The sequence below is a fragment of the Ictidomys tridecemlineatus genome, chromosome 1 (genome assembly GCF_052094955.1).
Source record: "Ictidomys tridecemlineatus isolate mIctTri1 chromosome 1, mIctTri1.hap1, whole genome shotgun sequence".
Classification (NCBI taxonomy): Eukaryota; Metazoa; Chordata; class Mammalia; order Rodentia; family Sciuridae; genus Ictidomys; species Ictidomys tridecemlineatus.
Window position 1 is genome coordinate 72,958,638 of NC_135477.1, and position 25,289 is coordinate 72,983,926.

Consider the following 25,289-nt stretch of genomic DNA (forward strand, 5'->3'; position numbering starts at 1 on the left):
TCATGTTATATGTGATAATTTTTGGTTGGGTACAGCCAAAAAACAACTGTTGTATTTATTGTGTATATAAATTATGAATCTTAAAAATTAGCAAATAGGTTATTCCATTTTCAGCCTTTACTTGAAAATTCTTCACATCTACTTTTTAGAACTGGAATTTCATAACTAAGATTCAGTGTTTTTCTACTGGATTTTCTTTTACTACATTTACTCCCAAAAGGCCTAGGTTTTACTTTTTCCCATCTTAGCAATCTTAGTTGATTTCCCATCTTAGTTGATTAGTATTTACTTTGAAACTGATTTCATATTATGGATAACAAACTCAGAAATTAAACTTGCCTTTATTTTCCTTAACTTTTCCTAAGGCTTCTTGAAAAACTTTTAGCTTCTAGTTATTCCCAAAAGGAGTTACTATGTACAGAATTAAACATGATTGTTGGGTAGACTGTACTAGCATACTATTCTGATTAACTTGAAGTACCTTCAGATTACTTAATGCCAACTTATGTCTACTGGTGAAAAATTCTATCCTAGTTGTTAATTTCACCAATAGGCCTTCATTGCAATACAAACACAAAAACATGTTGTTTTGGCCTCCTTTAGGCAGAAGAAAATGCCAAGATTAATTTTGCCTTCATATCCAAAATAGATGTTTTATTTATTTTTGTGGTACTGGGGATTGAATGAAGACCACTCTGCCACTGAATTACATCCCAGTCCTTTTTAGTTTTTCAGACAGGGTCTTGCTCAGTTGTAGAGGTTAGCCTCAAACTTGCAATACTGCCTCAGCCTCCCAAGATGCTAGGCTTAAAAATGTGCACTGCTGTGCCTGGCTTGGGCAGATGTTTTAGAATGGAGACACCAACTATGGTTATGTGGGAGTTATAATGGTTCTATTTTTTACCCTTTATTCAGAACACAGGGCAACATTGCAGTTTGAGATCATGAAATGAACAAACAGTGATAAAGTATTAACAAGCATGACCTGAATTCTGAGAGTAAGTGGTTTTCTAGGTCAAGGAGTAGGAGAGAGAACAGGTGCAATATCTTCTCCAAAGGAGAAGAGAACCAACCACATTACTCAGTGAGTCACCAAAGGGTTTTGCCTTTAAGGGCAAGAAGAAATGCCAGTCCTGATCTTTATCACAGCAAATCGGAATCTCCAATTTCTCAAACTAATTGTAGGTAGAAGAGAAGGTAACTCCAGACTGATTAATTGGTCTAGATGACTACTGAAATGTCCTACATTCATCAGTTGGTAAAAGTCTTCAGAGTGACTGTTGAAGAAAGGAACCTTTCATGTGTTCCCAGTTATTATACAGTGCATAGAGGCTGGTAAGTGTTAGTCCTGCCAGACCACCTCGTGCCACACCTCGAAGACCACCTGGGAGAGAAGGGAGAGAAAAAAATAATGAAATAGCTTTGTATTGTATAGTGTCCTAAAATGAAAATACATCAATTATGGGGTTACACTTACCTAAAACATTCAATCTCAACATAGGATTAAATTTAGATAAACTGTGGTTTCTCAGACATATTTAAAGTCTGGTTGATAAATTCTCAGAACCATTATTTAATACACATACACTTTTTTTTTTGTATTTCGACATTCACAGCCCTTTTCACTTTCAATTTAACAATTTGTAGCTAGCAGGATTAATGGGTTCATTTATCTCAATTCAGGTAGTAACTGTTGGTTCTGGATATAAGACCTTGTGTTTATTATTTCTGAAGTTCTTGAAAGTTCTGCTAGTCATACAGTTTAAATTTTACTAGCATTTAAATTCAACGAATTTGAACTATAATGTAAATAAGGTGAATACTTTATGTGGAAATATAGCAGCCTTTGGACTCTGAACAGGTTCTCCAAATATGAGGCTCAGAAGGAGTAATGGCTAAGATGGTGGTGCTAATGTAAATAGCAACCCCCCAGCACTGATGTGTCACTCTCCTACAACTGATGAGCCAGAGATACCCAGCTTTACTGTACTAGCAAGGGGGGGAGAAGGAATCATGAGTCAGACTTTAAACTACTACTTTTTGACAACAAAGGAACACTTGTGGAAAAAGATTTCCTTTGAAATGCAGAAATAAAAATGTTTCAGTCACTTGAAACAAGCAGCAACCACACAGAAATTTCCCAACTTAGAAAAAGCCCCAACTTTATAGTTACATCTGCTTTAATAAATAGCTTTTATGTGGTAAAGAGAAACCAAATTAAGAAGCTCCACAGAAATGGGGGTTCCCAAAGACACCTAAAAGAGAATGTGATTCTCTTGCAGTTCCACAAACATGGACTTCAGGTAGCCCACTGTGTTTCTACAGAGTATTTGTCCTAGTTGTGGTGGATCTTATTACCTTTGAAGTCTATGCCAGTCAGTTCTGTGAAATTCATTAATATCACTTAAGAAGTAACCATTTCTGCAATGAGTGTACTACCAAATGGTTGCAGCTGATAAATTGGAGGGCCACTCCCTGCAGGAATCTTGCCAGTCTGAAAACTTCTGATATCTGACCTGCTTAAGTTCTCAGGCTTCTACTGTGAAATGCCTTAATTATCTCTCTTAAGCAGACTCAAATTTTTTTTTTTTGAGGTCTGTGTGTAAGATCAAAACATTTTTAAAAAGCCCCACAAATCAAAGTCCACATCATCCCTATCTTGTTATATATATTTAGGCTGTAGACATGGCAGTTGAATTTGCAACTGTACCCAGTGTTGTTTAGAAAATATAATAAAGCTGTAAAATAACGTACACTTACCCTGTTGACTTAAAATAATATGTTTAGTTTAATAGGGATCTCATGCCTTTTACTAATAATAGGTCAAGAAAAAGCTGTAGAGCTGAAAGGAAACTATAATTAGACCAAATTCCTAAAATGGAACAAAACTGAAGCATGGGAGAATACACACCTGCATTACTATGGTTCAGTTATTAGACCTAAACTTTCTGAAATGTGATGAAGGTTCTCTAAAGGAGGCAGCCAAAATAATAACACTTCAAACTCCTTTCTGAATCAACCAGAAAACAAAGGCAAAGTTCCCCTCATTATTATTTATCAGTAGAAAAGTGGCAAGAGGGCAGTTAATTGAAAATACAGTAGTTTTGGAGATACTTTTCCATGATGATTCAACTTTACACATTCATTACAGATCCAAAAGACTGCTCACTTGACTTGGAAAGAGCTAAAACCATTTTTTCCAGCTGACCCTTTGTTCTGAGTGCTCTAAGAACATGGCTTCTATTTGGCCCTTGTGGAAGAATTTTCACACTAGTTCTCAAGTAACAAGCTTCCACATGTATTCTCTTCGATACAGAAATCCTCTGATGCAGAAATTGGGAGTTACACAACAACAATGGGATCTATAAGGCTTTAAGATCTTTAGGATACTAGTGTACCTCAAGTGTCCCTTAAGAATAATTTATATCCCAGAAAGCAATTTCTTCAACCAAAACAAAAGCTAAGTTCAATTCAGTGTAATAAGCTCTTTAAAGGTTAGAGAAAAATTACCTCAAGCAAAAAGACACTAAACATATGCAATGTAAGATTTCTATTTACCACATAGCTAATCCTGACCCATGTTTTAATTTTAACTCTTTCAGTAATTTCAGGGTTTCCCAACTGGTCAACTTGTTAAGTTTAAGGGTCTCTGTTTTAAGTTTTCTAATTAAACAACTTCTGCCCAACTAAATACAGGAATTTGATCATGAAATATTCTTGTGTTTAAGATGGAGTAAGCAAATAAAGTCAATGGTCAATCTATACAGAGCAAAGCAAATTAAGACATGTGTTTCAGTTTTACTTCCTATCTGTTGGATCCTCACATAACTTTTCCAGAGAGAAAGAACAAATAATGGTTTTTGTAAACATGGGAAAATAAGAATCAGAATATTTAAGTGTAGGTGCTTCTTATATAATTATTTAAATGTACCTACTTAAAAAAAAAAAAAGTCAAAACACCCAGTTATTTGGAAGGCTGGGACTGTGGCTTACTGTTTAAGTGCCTCTAGGTAAAATCCCCAATACCCAGAGATAGGGTGGTAGGCGGGGGTAGTGAGTGGAAACACATCCTTAGTTTTCAGATACTGAACATACAGGCAGCAGTTGCCAGCAACAGTTAGCGGCTCCTGCTGCACAGAAACAGTCTTAACTTACATATTACTAGACACCATTTTGGGGGAGGGGGTTGTTTAATTGTTTTAAATTTTTTATTTTTAAAAATTATGGAGGTGTATGTAGCTGAATGGTAAAGTGTATGCCTTAGCATGCACAAGGCTCTTAGTTTAATAACCAGCATCCAAAGAAAGAAATGAAATTGTAGTATAATACACAAAATTTGTCATCTTAACTTTTTAAGAACATAAGTAGCATTAAGTACATTTGCATTATTATGCTATTATCACCAATGTTCACTGCCAAAGTAACTCTTCGTCTTTCAAAACTGAAACTTTGTATCCATTAAAAAAATACTGCTCACTTTCCATCCCTGGCAACCACTACTATACTTTTATGTCTCTTTGACTTGATTATTCTAAATTCTCATATAAGTAGAATCACACAATATTTGTACTTTCGAGACTGAATTACTTCACTTGGCATCATGTCCTTTAAGGCTAATCCATGCTGTAGCAGGCAAGAGAATTTCCTTCTTTTTAAAGGCTGAATAATATTCTCTTGTCCCATATATACCACATTTTGTGTATCCATTCATCCATCAAATGATTAATAGATACTTGAGTATATACCTTTTGGCTATTGTGAATAATGTTAGGAACTAAACAGTATTGAAATTTAAAGAATCATGAAATCAAACCCTAAGAGTTAAATCAAAACAGCCTATGTAAAGATCAAATATCAAATTAAGCTAGAAGACAGAAAAGGAATTAACGTTCATTGAATTATACTTTCAGATATAAGCACTTATTGTAACTTGTTTCACAACCCTCAAAGTAATAATATGGGTGAGCCCATTATTAAGATGACCTTTTACAAAAAGTCATGTAGCTGGTGAGATTCTAAAACATTTCATTATATTTCTGTCTTTAAATGGCTGAATTAACTACATATTCTCGATACTCAGGCTTTTTGATAAATATCTTTATTTGCTGGATTGTGGATTATACATTAAACACCCAATTAGCTGACTTATTCTGGTTTTTTGGTAATTCATCCATCACAAATATCAGGTAGTGTTTCTATTCCATAAACCTTTAGAGGAAGTCTCAAAAGGATTACAAAACCCTAAGTTTTCTTGAGATATTTGAAAAAAGTTTTTTTTCTCCCTTCTATATTAAAAATGGAATTTACTTGTAATTTTATGTTTAAAAGCTCAAAATAACTTCTTGTAACATATGTAAGTATACATAAATAGAGCTCCCATGGATAGGAGGAGAGTGGATTAATTACCTTTTATGCTCATGAAAAGTTTATCTCGTGTTATGATTTAGATGTGAGGTATCCCCCCAAAATTACACAGCTGAGACAATGTGGTGAGAGCCATTGCCAAGTAGGAATGATGCATGGCAATGTCTTTGTCAGCCTACCCCATGTTGCTTAGAGGAAGGACTCTCCATTGTGGAAATGGGCTTGTCTTAGACTCAGGTCATTTGCAGTGACATTGTATTGAAAGGTGACCTTGCTCAAGGACCAGGGCGGATCCGGGTTTAGGGTGGTTCCAGGTTTAAGGTGTATCTTGCTGCCTCCAGGCACCCGCTCCTTGAGTTCTCACGGGATTCAGAGTAATTTTGGGATGCAGAGCCCAGTGGATTCTCCCAGAACGTGGATTTTGCCCAGAACGTGTATGTAAAGTGCCAGTGACAGAGAATAGAGTTGCTGTTTGAATCTACAAGGTGTGTAGTGGCTCATGATTTTGTGCCCAGCCAGACTGCGGCAACAATGTAAGATGGTTCCGAGGAGAAATGATTGGGTTCTAACAGTCTTGACCCAATCAGTGAATTGATCCACTGCGAGGGATTAAGTGGTACAGTACGGTGTGGCTGGAGGAGGTGGGAATTGGGGTGTGGCTCTGGGGGTATATATTTGTATATGGGAAGTAGAATCACTCTGCTTCCTGATGTGAGCCGCTTCCCTCCACCATGACATTCTGCCTCACCTTGAATGGAGCCAGCCTTCTATGGACTAAGACCTCTGAAACCATGAGCCCTCAAGTAAACTTTTCCTCCTCTATAATTGTGCTGGTTGGGTCCTTTTAGTCACAGCAGTGAAACAGCTGACTAAAATACCTTGGCACAGGAAAACCTTGTTAAAAACCTAAAAAATATTTCCACATTGAAAATATTCAGTGGAAGACAAATTTAAAACTTAATTGACAGCACAAGGATGGCACACAGCCCTAAGTTTTGTTGGTGCACACTATGTTTAAAAAATTAAGTATTTTGCCAGCCCAGTTGCCCATGCCCTTAATCCCAGGAAGTTGAGGCAAGAGGGTTCAAAGTTCAAGAACAGCCTCAGCAACTTAGTGAAACCCTGTCTCAAAATAAAAAGCAAAAAAGAACTGGGGATTTAGGTTAGTGGAAATGTGACCCTGGGTTCAATCTTAGTACCAAAAAAAGACTTTAAGTATTTTAAAACTTCACACAAAAATCTGAGATTACAATTTCTTTGGAATAAATGGAAGGCTTCTTGCTGGAGCTGAGTGGAAGGTACTTCTAGTCCAATGCAAGGATATGGAAATTTGAGGTCTGTTCCATACCATCCCTTATTTTCCAACATAAGGTAAGCCATTATGGCATTTCCTGTATTACAACAGCCCTCATTATAATAATGCACTGAATTAGGATCTAACTTAAAACATATTTCTAACAAGAGAGAGAAGAAAAGGCTAAATATTTGATGTTAAGCCAAAGATATGGGAACCTAACATTGTGTAAAGGACTACAGTGGTAACACAATAGGTGAAACCTCCAACCTAAATCAGGAAGATAAAGATTTTTGGCTCAAAAGAGAAAAAATAAAAAGAACACCCATGAATTCTACATCAAGTGACAAGTAGATTCTAATGTTTATCACAACTGTGGAACAGAGGAGGTAAATACACTGCTGACACAGAGTTCTAACATCACTTCATAGTTACTGATTTAGTTTAGCTCAGCCACACTGGCAATCATTCTGGCAAAGGCCAATTAGGTTCTTTTATCAATTTTTGGTTTAAAATATTAAAGATCTTCCCTGACCATGTGCCTTCTGTGACCTTTGGACATCCTTGATGGAACAGTTAAAGAATGCTCACTTTTCCATGGGTTTGGCTCACTCTTCAAAACTCAGTCTTATCTCAAGGCTATCACTCCCTCTGGCTTTGAGGATGTGGCCAGTCCCTGGGGAGATGAGGATCAGTAAGTCACAGCAGGTTGTTAGAACAGAGCTTTCTTTGTTCTTTTTTTTTTTTAATATTTATTTTTTAGTTTTCGGCAGACACAACATCTTTGTTTGTATGTGGTGCTGAGGATCGAACCCAGGCCCCACACATGCCAGGCGAGTGCGCTACTGCTTGAGCCACATCCCCAGCCCTGCTTTCTTTGTTCTAACTTGCATTTAAGTAACCCCACTGGAAATAAGACTTTGGGAGTCTCACCTGTGGAGACGATGCTCTGCCCAGGACTCCTAGTTGGGACCCTGAAAAGTTGCCCTGGGGCTCCCCAGCTATATGACTTCAGGTGTTGGTGTTTCCCCCAATTTTCTTCCCTTTCTGTCTCATGTACCACTTTTGCTTCCATATTATTGCTAAAATAAATGCTACATTGTATAAAGAGAGTGTCTTTATTGTCTATTGGATCTGACCTGCCAAATTCAGCAGCTGCACACATAAGCAATGCTTTATAATGTTACAATGACCTAGCTATCCCATTCCTTAGTATTTGAAAGAACTAAAATCAGCATATTGCAGTGATACATGCCTATCAGTGTTTATAGCAGCACAATTCACAACAGTCAAGTTATGGAACAACCCAGATGCCTACCAACAGAGGAACAGATAAAGAAAACATGTATATACACAACACAGTTTTACTCATCCATAAAGAATAAAATTATGCATTTGCTGGTAAATGGATGGAACTGGAAAACATCATGCTAAGTGAAAGAAGCTAGACTCAGAAAGTCGAAGAGGATAATGTCCTTTCACATGCAGAAGCTAGGAAGAAATACAGAATTAAAAAAAAAAAAGCGGGGGTGGGAGGCAAAGGGGTAATCCCATAAAAATTCCTAGAAGAGAGTACAGTAGCATAGAGGAAAGGGGATTGAGAGGAAAGGGGGATGGGAGGAAAATACTGGGGATTGAAATGGAGTCAATTATATGCATGTATAAATATGTCAAAATGAATCCCAATATTACACTTTTTAATAAAAACATTAAAAAGAAAAATACCCTTAATCCTTGGGGAACAGCTAATTCTTGCGGACCTGAAATATTTCCAACATCCAGTGCACTCTTCAAAAACAAAAATCTGAAATAATCAGGTGTGGTGGTGAACACCTGAATTCCACAGCACAGGAGGCTGAGGCAGGAGGGTCTTGAGTTGAGAGCCAGCCTCAGCAAAGGTGAGGCACTAACCAACTCAGTGAAGCTGTCTCTAAATAAAATACAAAATAGAGCTAGGAATATGGCTCAGTGGTTTAGTGCCCCTGAGTCAATCCCTGGTACCCCCACCCAAAACAAACATCCCTCCACCCACGCAAACCAAACCAAAACAAAAAACCTGAAAGGTGGTGGGGGAGGAAAGGAAAGGAGCTTGGTATAAAGTTTCAACATAGTAGGTTTATAAGCATTTTAGTGGAAAGAATGATCATGTGGACAAACACATAAGAAAATGGGAAATTGTCAGACGAAAGAGAAGCTAGGTTAAAGAACCCTGATGATGTGATTTTTAGTTCAGGTCTGATGTTTCATTGATAAACTGTGTAATATTTCCCAAAGCATGTGAAATGCCATTACTAGATTCACTGTGGCATATACAAATCCATTTAATAATGACCATGTTCTATCAGAACAAGAACAGCTATGGTTTTGCTATAATCAATTAGCTCAGGAGTGGCCTAGTTACTTATTTTCAGGGAACGAGGTCTCAGAAGTTAAAAGATATAGCAATCCTTGCTGTCCTCTCAAAGCCCTAATTAACAAATCTTATGCTTTCCATAACAAAATCAGTTTGTAAAAGCAAAGTAAAAGGATATACAAATCCAGTTCTTCAAATTATGTAATAATACTGAATCACTGTTAAAGGTTCTATTTATCAATATCTAAACTGAACAACAGGCCTTTAGAATTAAATTTCACATGCCAAAAATAATTTCTTGATGACTTTTTCTTTGGGGGGGGTACCGGGGACTGAACTCAGGGTCTCCTGACCACTGAGCCACATATCTACCCCTATTTTGTATTTGTCTCATTGAGTTGCTTAATGCCTCAGTTTTGCTGAGGCTGGCTTTAAACTAGTGATCCTCCTGTCTCAGCCTCCCACGCCAACTGGGATTACAGGTGTATGCCACTGTTCCCAGCTTGATGACTTCTTTGTATAATTTCTGGCATCAATATTTTTCCAATGAATAAACATTAATGTGTGTAATAGGTGAATGGCTAATTGCCATAATATATGAAGTGTTTCAATAAATCAGTTAAGGGAACAATCCAATAAAAAATGTGCACATTAGTACACACCTGTAATCACAGCTTCTGTGGAAGCTGAGATAGGAGGAATGCCAAGTTTGAGGCCAGTCTTGGCAACTTAGTAAGATGACATCTCAAAAAAAAAAAAAAAAAAAGATAAGAGTGTAGATGAATGGTAGAATAACCCTGGGTTCAATCCCCAGAAATGCAAAAACAAGGATAAAGGACTTTGGGAGAAAAATACAAACAACATCTAAACAATAGAAGTTGCTCAATTTTGTAAGCAACCAGGGAAAAGGTGAGACATCAAGATTTTTCACCAAGTGTAATAATAAAAACAATGGTAAAAGTAAAAAAGTACTTGGAGGGGCACTCTGGCTTTAGTCATTTAACATTTTCAATATGTAGATCCTCTGCTCAATAACTTGTCTTTCAACAATTGTACCTTAATGTAGAAAACTGTGTAGTATGGTGTTTAAGAGGGGCATCAAGAAGGTAATATTTGAATACAGACAAATGAGGGATAATGTCAGGTACAATATCTAGAACGAATGTTTTAAGGGAATAGCCAAAAGTGGGTGTTAAAAGGCAACAGGAAGAGCAGTCAAATCTGGAACCTGAAGTGGCAAGGGCACAAATCATGTAGATGATTTGAGCATCATAGGCCACTGTAAAGAATATGGACTAATTAGACTTTTGATTCTTGTAAATATTAGAATTTCCATTAAATCATAAGCCTTAAAGTGTCTATTGTAACTCCCAGCAAATTTAAACATTCACCTGTCTCCTGAGTAGTGTCTACATATGTTAACTTTGGGTTTGGAAACCCTCTGAAACTTTCATGGGATCCTTCCAGAGTTCTAGAACATTCCCCATCACCCACAGAAAAGCAATCACCCAAATGACTAAGTATCACTGGAAACAAAACAAACAAAAAAAAGTACTAAAATGACAGTATAATGGAGAGTAAGAAACAACTGAGATGTTTTAATGAGTTCAGTCTTCCTTGGAAGAGGCTGCAAATAAAGGCTGGATGGAGAGGAACCCAGGAGAGCTAGCTGCTGTGCAGAGTAACACGTTCTGCTTCCACAATATAATAAAACAAAGAAAAGCAAAGCAATAAACAGTGCCTAATCATCTTTGACATCTACCCCTCCATCACCATTCCCTCATTATCATCAGTTTCCTTGACCACTTTGACTTCTATTTCTAATCTTTTTTCTCTACTCCTTATTTCTAGCTTAATGCCCCCCAAGGATGACTCTGATACTTTCAGTCAAAAAACTTGATACTACATTGCCTTTCAACTTAACTTTAAATTTTCTCCCTAGCCTCTCAAGCTCTAAGCCTAGACTAACCTCCCAGACATTTCTCCTAAACCTTCCTTATATGGTATCAGGTAATTAAACAGATAAATTTGAAATTCAGTCTTTTTCCCCCCTAACCCTCCCCTTTTAAAAATCATAGATGTACATAACATCTTTATTTTTGTCTATTTACTGTTTTTTAATGTGGTGCTAAGTATCGAATTCAGTGTCTCAAACATGGTAGGTAAGTGCTCTACCACTGAGCCACAACCCCAGCACAAAATTCTTAAGGCCCAATCCAACTATTACTCCTTTCTAAAATTTCCTTGATTTCTTGGAGGCTATTTGGTATGTTGAAAAATACAATGGGCTGTGAAGTCAGACTAGGGTTTGACTAACTTAGCTAGCCTGAATTTCGACTTATCTATAAAAGTGACCTTTGCTCCCTTCAGACACTTATAAATAAGAAAATGTATAAAAAGCAAGAGACTTCCTTTCTCCCATACGTATATTTTATATAATTTTTAAGGACTTAGCAGTCTCCCTAATCTGAAGTCAATAAACGGTATCTTTATTGTTTAGTTGTAGATGGAAAATACCTAAATTTTTATGTGGTGCTGAGGCTTGAATCCAGTGCCTCACACATGCTAGGTGAGTGCTCTACCACTGAGCCATAGCCCCAGCCCCATAATATCTACTATCTTAAAAATCAAGAAATAGCAAGATAATCACATTATCTAGAAACATAAAAGAGTGAAGAATTAAAGTAATTGCCTTTCAGAATGGGGAACCAGCTAAGGTGAGAATGGTGGAGAATGGTGAATGCATACTCTCATGCATTATTGAAATCTTTGATTTTTAAGACAATAACCTTGACTTTTAAAATTATATGTCTGACAAAAAAAATATTACCAGAAGTAAGCAAAGATGTACCAACAAAATAATTAGGCAATTGATCAAGGGTAGAGCATGTGCTTAGTATATGGAACAAGGCCCCTAGGATCAATCCCCAGTCCAATAAAGAAGAAATATAGAGACCTAAATTAGGCATCACTGGAACATTTGAGTCTAACCCACTGAACTTATACACAGAAGAGAACATAGATCTCCCAGTAAGATTCTATAGGAATAACACACACTATACTGAACTGTGCCTTTGGCTTTGTGTGTACCAGTAAACTGGGCACAATGGTGCACACCTGTTAATTCCAACAACTTAGGAGGCTAAGGCAGGAAGATCAAAAGTTTGAGGCGAGACTGGGCAACGTTGTGAGACTATCTTAACATTAAAAAAAAAAAAAAAAAAGAGGCTGTGGCAGAGAACTTATCTAGCACATATGAAACATGGGGTTCAAATGAATTCCCCAAACCACAAACAAGCAAAATGAAAACCAGAAAAAAAGGAAAAAAGAAATACAAAAAATTAGTAATTTTGAATATTCCATTGCTTACTCTATCTACAATAAAAAAACAAAATGAAAAATATAGAAAAGAATCTTCTTCCTTTTTTCCCTGCTTTTTTATGGTGCTGGGGATTGAACCTAGAGAAATTTTTAGCTCTTTTTAATGGCAAAACAACAATAACAACCAGGAAGTATATGACCCAACAACCCCACTTCTGGGTATATGTATAAAATAAAAAACAGGGTCATAAACAGGTATTTGTGTATCCATGTTCACTGCAGTATTATTCACAATACTGAAATTCAGTAGAAGCAGCCCACAAAACCCTTGAGAGAGGAATAGATATGCAAATTGTGGCACATGGAATGGAGTATTATTCAGCCTTCAAAAAAAAGAAATTTGGATACATACTACAACATGGATGAACCTCAAGGATATTATGCTAAGTGAAAAGCCAATCACAAAAGGACAAATGATGTACAAATTCACTTATATGAGGTACCGAGATTATCTAACTTATCTTCTTAAAATTAAAAGATTTCAATGATGCCTGAGACTACTTTACCACCATTATCACATTAGCTAATTCTCTGTTCCCAAAGGCAACTGCTTTAATTATTCACTCTTCCTTTCTGTTCAGAGACAGAAAGTATAAGATTACCAGAGCTGGGAGAAATGGAAAGCAGGGAATAGCTGTTTAATGTGTTATCAGTTCTGGAAGATGAATAAGTTCTGGAGATTAGCTGTACAACAATGTGAGCACACAACACTATCTGAACCAAACATCTAAAGATGGTTAAGACAGTATGTTTTATGATATATTTTAAATTAAAAAAACAAAACCAAAAATAACCACACGGTTACAGAACTATACCATATTATAAAAATACTATAACATTTTCACTGAAAACTAAAAAAGCATACAACAAGTGTATTAAGTGATAGTTCTCCATTCAGTAGTACCTACCTGTACATTTATACAACATGCCTGTCATAGTTCCAGCTGCTACTGTGTTGAGGTCATCTTCTGCACCTCGTGTTTTCTCAATGATAACACCAAATGCACTATAAAGCAGAGCTAAAGGAAAAATAGAAGTGATGTTATAAAAGTGTGACTAAAAGTCAGTATGGCAATAATATTTAGATAAGTTTATCTGAAGATATATAGAATAATCAATGGAACGGTTTCTAATAGCAAAAGCCTGGCAACAAATAAAATGCATTTGTACCATCTAAATTGATACAGGAAGAAACTTTCCATACAATGAAATACTACAGTCACTTAAAACAAAAACCATTAATAAACAAAGCAGGCACATATGCACACTAGTACATGACTCTGACTGGCTATGCAAAAAATAATCTATGTAAGTTTTCAGAAGAAAAGAGTAACTATTTCTATATACTACTCCAGGAAAGCCCAAAAAGTATATTTTAAATTTTTCATTTATATGTTACCCACATATACCCAGTATATGTACTTTGGATTAAACAACCATATATGTCTGTTATAATTAGCCAGAAGATCTAAGAAATAACTATATCCCCAATTAATAAGAGAATTACAACTCTGGACAGGGAACAGCTGGAATGCAGCCTTTGAAATGCCTCTTTAAAAACCCTCCATTCCCCCTGATGGGCAGAAGCACAGCTTCTAGGACAGGATCCCCCCATGTTTGTCCTTTGCTAGCAAAGCAGTAAAACTTTTTCCTTTTTCTCATATTTTGTGTGTGTATAAAATTAAAAAGAAATATAAAGTTTGATTCTTGTACATGTAAAAAACTATAACATTGGCACCATTTGGTTTTACATGATTTCCCCCCAAACAACCCTCAACCTCTGCTGCTTTTAGGTTCCTATCAGACATGAATGCATTAACGACTTTTCTTACCCTTTCACAAAATCATAGCTATAACTGACCCTTCAACATTATACCAAACTTAAGACTTATAACTCCTTTGTTATGGTATTTCATACTTCTATTAAGGTTCATCTACCTGTTCAACTTACATAACTGCAAGTGAACATGAGTAGAACATTATGATTGATCATGTTACAAAAAGAATACAAAGTGACAAACCCAGTGACCAGTTATCCCACTTTGCTTAGGCCCGAGAGGTTTCTTGTAATGTGGGATGTATAGTGCTAAAACTGAGAAAGTCTGAAGCAAAAGGGACAGTAACTACCCTGGGTATATAAGCAATTAAAAATTAACAAGAGATCTGGGGATGGTGGCACTTGCCTGTAATCCCAGCCGTTTGGGAGGCTGAGGCAGGAGGATTACATGTTCAAAGCCAGCCTCAGCAACTTAGAGAGGCCCTAAGCAACTAAGTGAGACCCTGTCTCAAAATAAAACGTAAAAAGAGTTGGAGATATGGTTCAGTAGTTAAGCACTGCTGGGTTTAACCCCAGTACAGAGGAATTAACAAAGGAGATGAGGAATTAACAAAAGAGGGTGACTGTGTGCACACACATGTTGGGCACGGAGACACAATGGGGACAGGAGAAATGTAGGCATGAGCAGCATATGGAAGTAGCTATTTATTAGAATCAAAATGTGAATCTGGCTGTAAGGTGTTCAAACACACTGCTTCTAAAGCCCACAACAAGGCTGGGATCTTAGTATATTATAAGAGGATTTTTCTACCTTTTCAATGAGTTTTCTACATTTTCCCTTGTTTAGTCTGCCACAAGTAAAAGATTTCCAGACATTCAGTTAAGCTCATAAATTATGAAAACCTTGTGTTAGGGCATATGTGCCACAGGCTGGTCTATTTTAAGTCATCAATAATCAAAAGAGCCTGTCATTTATAAATAATACGTGATGAAAGTATTTGGTTCTGACTAAGCACTACTAAATTACCTCTTATCTAGAACTGCCAATGTTTTTGTTATCTACAAAGAAACTATTGTAACTCTGGAATTAGGTCCTTGAAATCTGCTGAGCAGGTTATTAGGAAAAAAGTAATAGCACTGGACTAATCCATCATGTATCCACTTTAGAACCTTGAACCTTTCCCAACATACATAGCCCTTTGCCTCAGACCTATATCATCTGAATTTTGTGTAGTTAAAATTTGACCTTATTTGGTGTCCTGCATGGACAAGGAAAGGCAGTGTTTAAAAGATTTTAAAACGTTTAGAAACGGTATATAGAACAGAAATAGCACCTACTATTTTATTAAATAGTTCAGGGTCTTTCTTCTAATGATATCCTACTCACCAAAGTGGATTTAAACATAATTGTTTCAAATCCTTGAACCAGAATTTTGGTTGATCAAATTGTTCATACTTATATATTCTTTCTTTGCATTATAATATGATTTATTATCAAATGAGATTTCTACTTACCCAGAGAACCTAGAGTATTAGCCCAAAGTGCACCTTGCCTAGTCACCATATTCAAAATCCTACCAGGGAAGAAAAAATCTGTATTAAGAATCCATAGTTCTGTAGTAACCTAAAAAAAACATAATAATAGCTATTTAAAATGCCTAAAGTCAAGCCTCAACATTTTCTTAATTTTGAGATACATTTTAATGCCTCCTGAGATTTCAATAAAGATGGTTTTTATACTATATAAAATAAGGGTTAGGTTAAAATTCTCAACATTTTGGTTAAAATTCCCATATTAAATATAAAAACATTATTATACATGTATAAAAAAAACTCTGAATAACAACTTGGAATATACTCTATATAATATATTTTATAAAGAAACATTATAGATGAATGTGAAAATATCATTTTTACTATGACACACTGGCTTTTCTTTCTGGAAGGGGGGGTATATTAACTATACCATATGAAGTAGAACTGAACATTAACAACCATCTAACTAGAATACATGGAGGAAGTACCATGTGTGCTCCCTAACTTGAACTAAGCAGCCAAAGTGAATGCTTAGCACACTCTGAAGGAAGCAAAGTCCTGCCTTGTACCAGTGCCACATGCTACCAGAACAGTGACATAGGCAACTGGATGAAGAATTGACAAGATATTCCTCTCCCAGCAGTGTAACACCATCACAGGAATGGTTCTGTCCGGATAGCTGACTACTGCTGGAAACAATGGAAATATAATAACAAAGAGTAAAAGATCTCATTAATTAACATTCTATAGTATAAAAATTTGTATTACTTCTAACAATGTTTAAAAACATTAGTATCCTCACAAACAAAAGTATTTCTAATTAAATTATTTACTAATGTTTTAAGTTCAATATTTTAAAGTCTGTAATTAGCTTTAAAAATATTAATTTTCATTATTGTATTGCTGGAGGTACTGCAAATTGGTAAAATTCTTTGGGATGCCTATTAAGCATAACTCATCCTCAGCAACCATCAGCCACAGTTATTGTGTCCCATAAGGCAGAAAAGTAGAGGAAGTATACTCGAGATCACAAAACAGTAAACAATAAAAACCACATATATCTGCTTGATCCTAATCCTATCTTCTTCTTCTTCTTTTTTTTTTTTTTAAATATTTATTTATTTAGTTAGTTTTCGGCGGATACAACATCTTTGTATGTGGTGCTGAGGATTGAACCCGGGCCGCACGCATGCCAGGCAAGCGCGCTACTGCTTGAGCCACATCCCCAGCCCCTAATCCTATCTTCTTTTCATTATTAAATGCTGCCTCTATGTAGAAGAATGATTATAAAACTACTATTGTTTTAAAAAATAAAGTCTTGGGGCTGGGTTGTAGCTAAGCGGTAGAGCGCTCATCTAGCATGTGAGAGGCCCTGGGTTCGATCCTCAGCACCACATAAAAACAAATAAATAAAATAAAGATATAAATAAATATAAATAAAGTCTCTTCAAAGAGACTTTTCACTTCCAAATTCATATTTAACATAATGTGAGGAATTTGTTTCAAAACAATATAGGAGAGGAGATGGGACATAATAAGCTGTGGCTGATGGTTGCTAGGATGAATTATGCTTCAGTAAGTATTCATCATGCTACTTTGTTTACTTTGGTATTAATTTAAAATTCCTCATATACAAGAAGTAAAAAAAATTACTGGACAAATGTTACAAAAATAAACATAAAATACTGAAGGAGGAGGATGGTAATTTAAGTACAGTGATTCACATAGTAATAAGAATATTAAAAGCTTCTAATTCAGTAAATCTGCTGCCATCTGCTGGCTGAATAATATGGAAGATGGAGTTCAAAGTGTCCTAACATATGTATACTTTCTGGACCTTAAATGTACCTTCCCTTCTCTGCAAATTAAAATTCCTGAGGAAATCTTAATCTTTGAAAACTACCTCTAAGTTCTAGGAATTACATTTAAAGTTCTTTGGCTCCTCATTTCAGAAATGGAGAATGAAGACATTAAGAAATTCAGGTAAAAGGACAGACTTAGCATTACTCTTTTGAACTGCTTATTTCTTCATTACTAAGTTCTCCAGTTCTGCATGCCCCTGAATAATCCAAAGTTTATTACTAATAATTCAACTATTTGAAAAGCATGTCATACAAGCTTGGAGAATGAAATCCACATAGCTGCAAAGTTAGGCTGTGTAGCACCAGCTGACCGAGGGACACTAACTCAAAAATCACTCCTTTTAAAAAGCTTACATTCAATAATTGGATTCCTCGGTTCCTTCTATTTTGAGTAAGGAAAAAAAAAAAAAAACAGGAAAAAACAAAGGAAAGTATATCAATGTTTTAAACATTTGCAATCTCAGATTTGTGCCCATTACACTACGAAAGCAGAGTTAATATTCAAGGATCATTGTATCAGATGATTACATGAGACTTACTGTACATTTCTTGGTTTGGACCAGGCCATGTTCTGGGTTTCCTTCAATCCTAGCCGAAGACCATTCACTGCCCCAAATGCAGCTCCTGGTAAATCATAATAGTTCATCCAAATATAGCTTTGTGTTAAAAAACAACAACCATACTTCTGAGTAATTTTCATTTATACTTAATAGAAAAGAAGGATAAATATAAATACCAAAAAACCCTTGAAAATATTTAAAAAACCCTTAAAACCAGTATTCTAATTCCTTTTCATTTTAAGCACCATCAACTTCTTAAACTGAGGACACCAAAGGAAAAAAAAATACCATTACACCCACCTGTCATACAACATCCTCCAATGGTAAGGAAGGCTAGTTCAAATCTGCCCCGTGTTTTATTAGCTCCAGTTGGTAAAATAAACTCATCCGTATCCTAATGGAGTAATAAAGAACACCAGGTTGAGCATCACTCAAAGACATAGCACCTGAAAACTACTTTTAACTTTTCAAAGCAGTTTTTTCTAGAAAGTAAAACATTGAATTAATGCAAACTCAACTGTCTTTTTATGGGGTGGAGGGTACTGGGGATTGGACTCTCAGTCCTATTTTGTATTTTATTTAGAGATAGGGTCTCACTGAGTTGTTTAGTGCCTCGCTTTTGCTGAGACTGGTTTTGGTTTTGAACTCGCAATCCTGCCTTGGCCTCTTGAGTTGCTGGGATTACAGGCATGTGCCACCATGTGTGGAAACCTCAACTATCTTATTTAAACAAAAATAAAATTGTCTGCAACAATAGCAATACCTAAATCAAAGTGAAAATAAATACATAATACATTTTGTTCTTAGGAGGGATTCTCATTTAGCACTTGTTTCCTTCAAAATATAAATCAGATAGATAATATGTAATCTGCCTTAATGACAAATTTGAGGTGACAGAATGTAGAAAGAACAGCTTTAAAGAAAAGAACACTGAAAGCTATAAGAATTAACAGATGATTGACTGTCAAGCCCGAAGGAAAAAAATAATTTTTGATTTTGTAGCAACTAAACCTTGAATACCATCTTACATGTGTAAGATCAAATGATCCTCAAAAAATGAGCAAGAACTATTAAAGTACAATCATCTGTATCAGTCATCAGTCATACAAGGGCAAATTATACCCTTAATAGTATTTTTTTTTCCAGCTGGGGATTGAACCCAGGGCTTCATGCAAACTAGGCAAGCACACTACCACTGAATTATACCCTGACCGCATATATTCCTTTAATTACCTTAGGAAGTTATAGACCCTATTTGTAGTAAATGAATAATTAACATGAGTCCCTGGAAGATGACCCAAAATCCTGGGTTGAGAAATGCTACTGAGAGGGGCTGGGATGTGGCTCAAGCGGTAGCGCGTTCGCCTGGCATGCGTGTGGCCCACGTTCGATCCTCAGCACCACAAACAAAGATGTTGTGTCTGCCGAAAACTGAAAAATATTAAAAAATTCTCTCTCAAAAAAAAAAAGAGAAATGCCACTGAGAGCAAAAAATGATGATCAATTTACGAGTCAATATACAGTTAGAAAAAACAGTTTCATTTAAGGAAAGCTTTCCATGAAAAAATAGCTTTGGCAAATCCCCTGATGGATAGCACAGAGTGTGCCACATTCAACATACTAAAAACCACTAAATATCAACATTTATCCCACTCCTTGTAGCAAATACTGAACTTTGGTAAATGCATTACTAATTAGGGAAACTAGCTCTGCACTGTGTTTTTAATTTCTGGCTTATGCATACAAAATACTCACCAAACACTGCAAGTAAACAAGCACATGTATTCTCATCACACAAAATGGTCAGTTGGGGAATAATAAGCAAATCTTGAGAAGATTCCATGTGATGATATATTGTACATAGTTTTTCAAAGTTTGAATGCTTCTTGACATTTAAATTATAGTGATTTTATGGTTATGCTGAACCTTATCAAGCAAGCTCAAGGGCATGTCAGCACAAGCTCACTCTTCAGCTGATGTCAATAAAAGCAACACAAGGCTTGGAAGCAAATGTACATCAATTCATACACAAAACTGACAGTAAATACACTGAATATAGGAGATAATACACTGAATATAGAAGATATGTTGAAAAGTTGTTAAACCTGTACTGGTGACACTCTAGGTGGACACTAGTGTCACTAAAATACCATAAGTTTGTTTGTTAATACAGAAGACAAATGAATCTAAGAACAGATATCAATGAACCTGATAAAATAGTCAGAAGGCTGAGATTATGTGTCATCTTTATAATTTCACGTGAATACTACTATGGACACTGGAAATTATTTAAAGTCTCCTTTTTTTTAATACCAGATATTCATATGGGCTAACAGAGAACAAGATTTATTAACATAATTTAAAAAAACATTTTAGAGATGATTTAAGAGTAGTGATTATACAAAAGCAATAGCAAGAGAAAGCACAATACAAATTGATGCCAAAACTACTATATGGTCAGTTGACGGGCACTATTTAAGATATATTTAATTTTCTAAAAGCATAGAAAGATATTTTTAAAATGTAATTTTTATTAAGGTATCATCTTTACATTTATGTTTTCCATCGTTACATGTAATATGAAGACAAAAAGGTTTAGAAAAACATTTTCAATTCTGAAGTCCCTCTAGCATCCCAAAATTCACTATTTTGTTTTTGAATACACAATTTTTTTTGGTCTAACCTTACTCAGCAATGTAAGATCAAAATAATATTGCATTTATAGCTAGAGTAGCACTTTAATTCTGAAGTCAACATTTAAGCAAAATACATGTTCTGTGAAATTCTGAGTAAACTGACAAATGGGAGCTTCTAAAAAAAATCCACTTATTAATATTTAATAAATTTAAATGATAAATTTTCTGCAAAAACAATGAAGCTTTAAACTCACAAGGTCCTTATTAAAAAACTTTTTTTTTTTTTTAAGGACTAGGGTATAGCTCAGCAGTAGAGCACTTGCTTAGCATGCTCAAAGCCTTGGGTTCAATTCCTAGAATAGGAAAAAAAAAAATTTAAGTTACTGACATATCACTCATATACTATACTACTCATTTATTTAATGTACAATTCAATAGTTTCATTCCCCACATAGTCCCAATTGCAAGCCATTACTAGTCTACTCTTCATGCCTATATGTTTGCCTATTCTGACATTTCACATAAATGGAATCATATATTAAGTGGTCTTTTGTAACTGGTTTTCTTTGATTTAGCAGGCATTTTAAGTTCATCCATGTTGTAGCATGAAACAATAATTCATGTTTTAATTGCCAAATGATATTACATTACACAGATATGTCATATTTTGTCTATTCTTTCTCCTGTTAATTGACATTTGGTTTGTTTTTGCTTTTTGGCTACTATGAACATTTATGTACAATTTGTGTGAAGATGTTTTCAATTCTCTTGTGTGTATATCTAAGAGTAGAAATGCCAGGTCATAAGATAATTCTATTTTTAACATTTTGAGAAACTGCCAGACTATTTCCAAAGCAGATTTATCATTTTACATCCCCACAAGCAAAGTATGAACGTCCAATTTCTCCATATCCTTACCAGTATTTGTTATTGTCTTTTTCATTATAGCTCCTGGTGGACCTGAAGTAGTATTTTACTGTGGTTTTGTGATTTCAGTTTCTCTAATTAGTGACAATGAAGTTTCATGTCATTACTTGGCATCTATACACTTTCATGAAGAAATGTCTATTTATAATTAGAATTTATAATTGGATTGTTGTTTCATTAATGTTTTAAAAAATTTTTAAAACTAAACATTCTAACTATAAGTCCATCATCAGGTAAATGATCTGCAAATACTTACTCCTAGTCTTTGACTACCTTTCCCCTTTCTTTTTCTTATTTTGGTACTAGGGAATGAACCCAGAGGTGCTTTACCATTCAACCACATTCCCAGCCCCCAACCAATGTTTTTTTTTTTTTTGAGACAGGGTCTCACTAAGTTGTTTAGGGCCTAGCTAAACTGTTTGTTTCTGCTTTTTGGTTACTATGAACATTTATGTACAATTTGTGTGAACACGTTTTCAACTTATCACTCCATAAAGAACATAATATGTTGTGTTGTTAAGTCTCTAGCCTTGAACTTGTGATCCTCTGCTTCAGACTCCTGAGCTGCTGGGAATACAGGCATGCACTACCATGCCTGGCTCTTTCCCCTTTCCTTAAAAAAAAAAAAAAAAAAAGAAAATTGTTTTCTTTTTTTGGTGGGACTGGGGATTGAACCCAGTGCATACCAAGTCGTTTCTGGTTTTTTTTTTTTTTTTAAATATTCTTTTAGTTATCAGTGGACCTTTATTTATTGATACGCAGTGCTGAGAATCAAATCCAGTGCCTCACGCATACTAGGCAAGTGCTCTTCCACTGAGCCACAACCCCTCGTTTCTGTTTTTGTTTTGTGTTTTTGAGACAGAATCTTGCTAAATTGCTAAGGCTAGATCAAATTCTCCTATTTCATGTCGCTTAAATTGCTGGGATTATAGGCATGTCACTGGGTCCAGCTTTAAAAAAAAAAATCAATTTTGACTAAATTGAATTAATCAACTTTTTATTTATTACTTGTGCTTTTGGTAGCAAATGAACTACTGTATAATCCAATCACAACTATTTATGACCATGATTTCATTCAAGAGTTTTATATCTTTAGCTTTTACATTTATAAAGTAATTTTACACTTGGAGTATTTGTTACTACTGTATGGAAAGCAGAACTGATTTTATATGTTAATTTTATATTCTGAGACTTTGCTGAATTCACTTATTAATTGTAACAGTTTTTTTTAATATTTATTTTTTACTTGTAGTTGGACACAATACCTTTATTTCACTCATTTATTTTTATGTGGTGCTGACGATCGAACCCAGGGTCTCACACATGGGAGTTGAGTGCTCTACAGCTGAGCCACAACCCCAGTCCTATTTTTTTTTTGTACCTTTATTTGATTTTTAAAAGATAAGATCACATCATTTGCAAAGTGTTTCACTCTTCTTTCAATCTGCCATTTCATTCTCTTGCCTAACTGCTCTGGCTACAGGATGTTAAACAGTAGTGAAGTCAGTAGAAATTGCTTTTATTACTCCTGATCTTAAAGGGGAAATAGTCAGTCCTTCACTATTGAGTAGATGCCATTTATTAGGTTGAAGGAATTCTCTATTGTTCTGTGTGTGTGTGTGTTAAAATCATGAAAGGGAGATGGATTTAATCAAATGCTCTTTTGGCATCTACTGAGGTAATGGTGTGGTCTTATATTCTTATTTTTATTGCCTTATTACATATTGATATGTTACAGAACATAAACTGATATTCAGTACATTAAATTAACCTTGCTTTCCTGAGATATTCAACCACTAGTGTTTGTAGTCTTAACATTTAGCCCAGTATCCTGATACTACAAAGTGAGCTTCAAAAGCAAAACTTACTTTTATCAGAGTGCATTCCTTGTTGGTTTAACTCCCTTTAAAGGGGGTTAAATGGTTTCAGGGAGAGATACAAGCCAAGTTCTTAGGGTTTGTGAGGAAAAAAAGAATGGAAACTAGAGACTCAGTATATGGCAGAATTAAGTACCTGTACTAAGTTCATGGATTAATTCAACTTAGAATTAAATAATTGAACTTTTTAAAGTGTAAGATAAAACATCAAACACTAAAATTTTAATCTTACCTGCACAAGATATCGTGGATCCACATTTAAATAAGGAGACAGAGGGTTCATACCAGTTACTAGAGAGAAAATAAGATGTTATTTGCATAAAAATTCCCACAAGTTATTACATATAATAAACTAAGCTTCTAACAGTTCCCTGTCTTGCAATTCTGATTTATAGGCTCCATAAATATTTTATTTACAAGCTCCATGAAATTTTGTTTTTTTTTCTCTTTTCTACTACCTCTCAGTTTAGGGGCTGACTCATTCTGGAGACCCTCAATCTCAAAAAACAATGTTCATAGCAGCTCGATTCACAATAGCTAAGCTAGGGAATCAACCTAGGTGCCCTTCAACAGATAAATGGATAAAGAAAATGTAGTACACTTACACAATGGAATACTACTCAGCCATAAAGAATAAAATCGTGGCATTTGCTGGTAAATGGAATCGGAGGCAAGCTAAGTGAAATAAGCCAGTCCAAAAAACCGAAAGGCCAAATATTTTCTCTAATATTTGGTTGCTGAATCACAATGTGGGGGTAGGGGAAGTTAACTGGATGGGGGGCGCATACGTGGGGGAAGGAAGAGGGAATAAGACAGTAGAATGAACTGGACATAACTTTCCTATGTTCATATATGAATACACCACCAGTGTAACTTCACATCACGTACAACCACAAGAATGGGAAGTTATATTCAGAGAAGCATGTAAGTATATATACCTTAGTGTATTATAAGTTACCTTTAAAGTATAGCTCACTTTCCAGCTTATTTAGATGGTTTCCTGACTTTTTCCAACTCATATTTACTTCCCGACTCCACGTATTGAGTGTTTGGCCCCAATAGTTACTTGGGAATTTTATTTTTTTTTTAAATTCGCCAAGAAGCTAACTAATTGCTTGCTATTTGCAATACGCTATTTCCAGAAAATCTGGGCTTTTCTCTTAACTCACGACAACATATAGGAATACATATAATAACAAAAAGAGACCTAGAGATAAACGGAAGAAAGCATGCATCATCCCTTAAATCCGGGTCAACCACAGGTAGCTTCCCCAGGGATCTACAGTCCCCCAAAACAATGTTCACAAAAGCTCAATTTCACAATAGCTTTGAAAGAGCAGCCGGTCAGACACATTAACCTCGCCACCAGTGCTGATGCTTCCGAATGGCTCACGTTAAGTGCAGACGCAGGAAGCAGTCAGAAATGTTCGCATACTGGGCCCGATACTTACGCGGGACGCCGGCTAAATCCGCATGCGAGTAACCTGCTCCACCGGCTCCGAAAAAACCCGCCAATCCCCCTGTGGTTTTGTTACCACTTCCCCCGCCGCCTTCCATGGTGTCTCAGGAAACTACCGTCTCGTCTCCGACCGTGCCTCAAGCCGGGGTCGAGCGCTCGGCGGTTGCTTCACCGTAAGCGCGGGGAGACCCGCGTTACCACAGCCTCCTTCACACGCTGACCTTCCGGGCGTCGATTCCCGTTAAGCACCACACTTCCGTTTT

At 35.8% G+C, this 25,289-nt stretch overlaps 1 protein-coding gene and 1 non-coding gene across 3 annotated transcripts; both read right to left on the bottom strand.

Moving 5' to 3' along the window:
• Positions 1-626: 626 nt before the first annotated feature.
• Positions 627-25,285, bottom strand: LOC101958632 (mitochondrial import inner membrane translocase subunit Tim23). Of its 2 annotated transcripts, none has more exons than XM_005339056.4 (7): positions 25,019-25,280; positions 23,800-23,858; positions 18,428-18,521; positions 18,107-18,191; positions 15,685-15,743; positions 13,301-13,411; positions 627-1,384 (listed from the first exon to the last, which is right to left on the bottom strand). In XM_005339056.4, exons 1-7 carry the CDS (start codon positions 25,122-25,124, stop codon positions 1,269-1,271), a joined length of 630 nt encoding a protein of 209 aa, XP_005339113.1. In that variant the 5' UTR covers positions 25,125-25,280; the 3' UTR covers positions 627-1,268. The 2 variants fall into 2 exon arrangements, with proteins under 2 accessions (XP_005339113.1, XP_077898591.1); XM_078042465.1 differs by lacking the exon at positions 627-1,384 and adding an exon at positions 5,743-7,334 and having other exon boundaries at positions 25,019-25,285.
• LOC120885982 (small nucleolar RNA SNORA74) lies at positions 16,194-16,399 on the bottom strand. The gene has a single exon (XR_005728767.2). It is a non-coding gene; the product is annotated as a small nucleolar RNA SNORA74 (small nucleolar RNA).
• Positions 25,286-25,289: the final 4 nt, after the last annotated feature.

Bases quoted from the DNA above. Each gene is read 5' to 3' on its own strand.
- LOC101958632 (XM_005339056.4), bottom strand. From the start codon at position 25,124: ATGGAAGGCGGCGGGGGAAGTGGTAACAAAACCACAGGGGGATTGGCG. The intron at 23,859-25,018 runs GTAAGTATCGGG...TTTTCTCTCTAG, and splicing joins GGATTTAGCCGGCGTCCCGC to TAACTGGTATGAACCCTCTG. The intron at 15,744-18,106 runs GTAAGTCTCATG...CTTCCCTGGTAG, and splicing joins TCCAAACCAAGAAATGTACA to GATTTTGAATATGGTGACTA.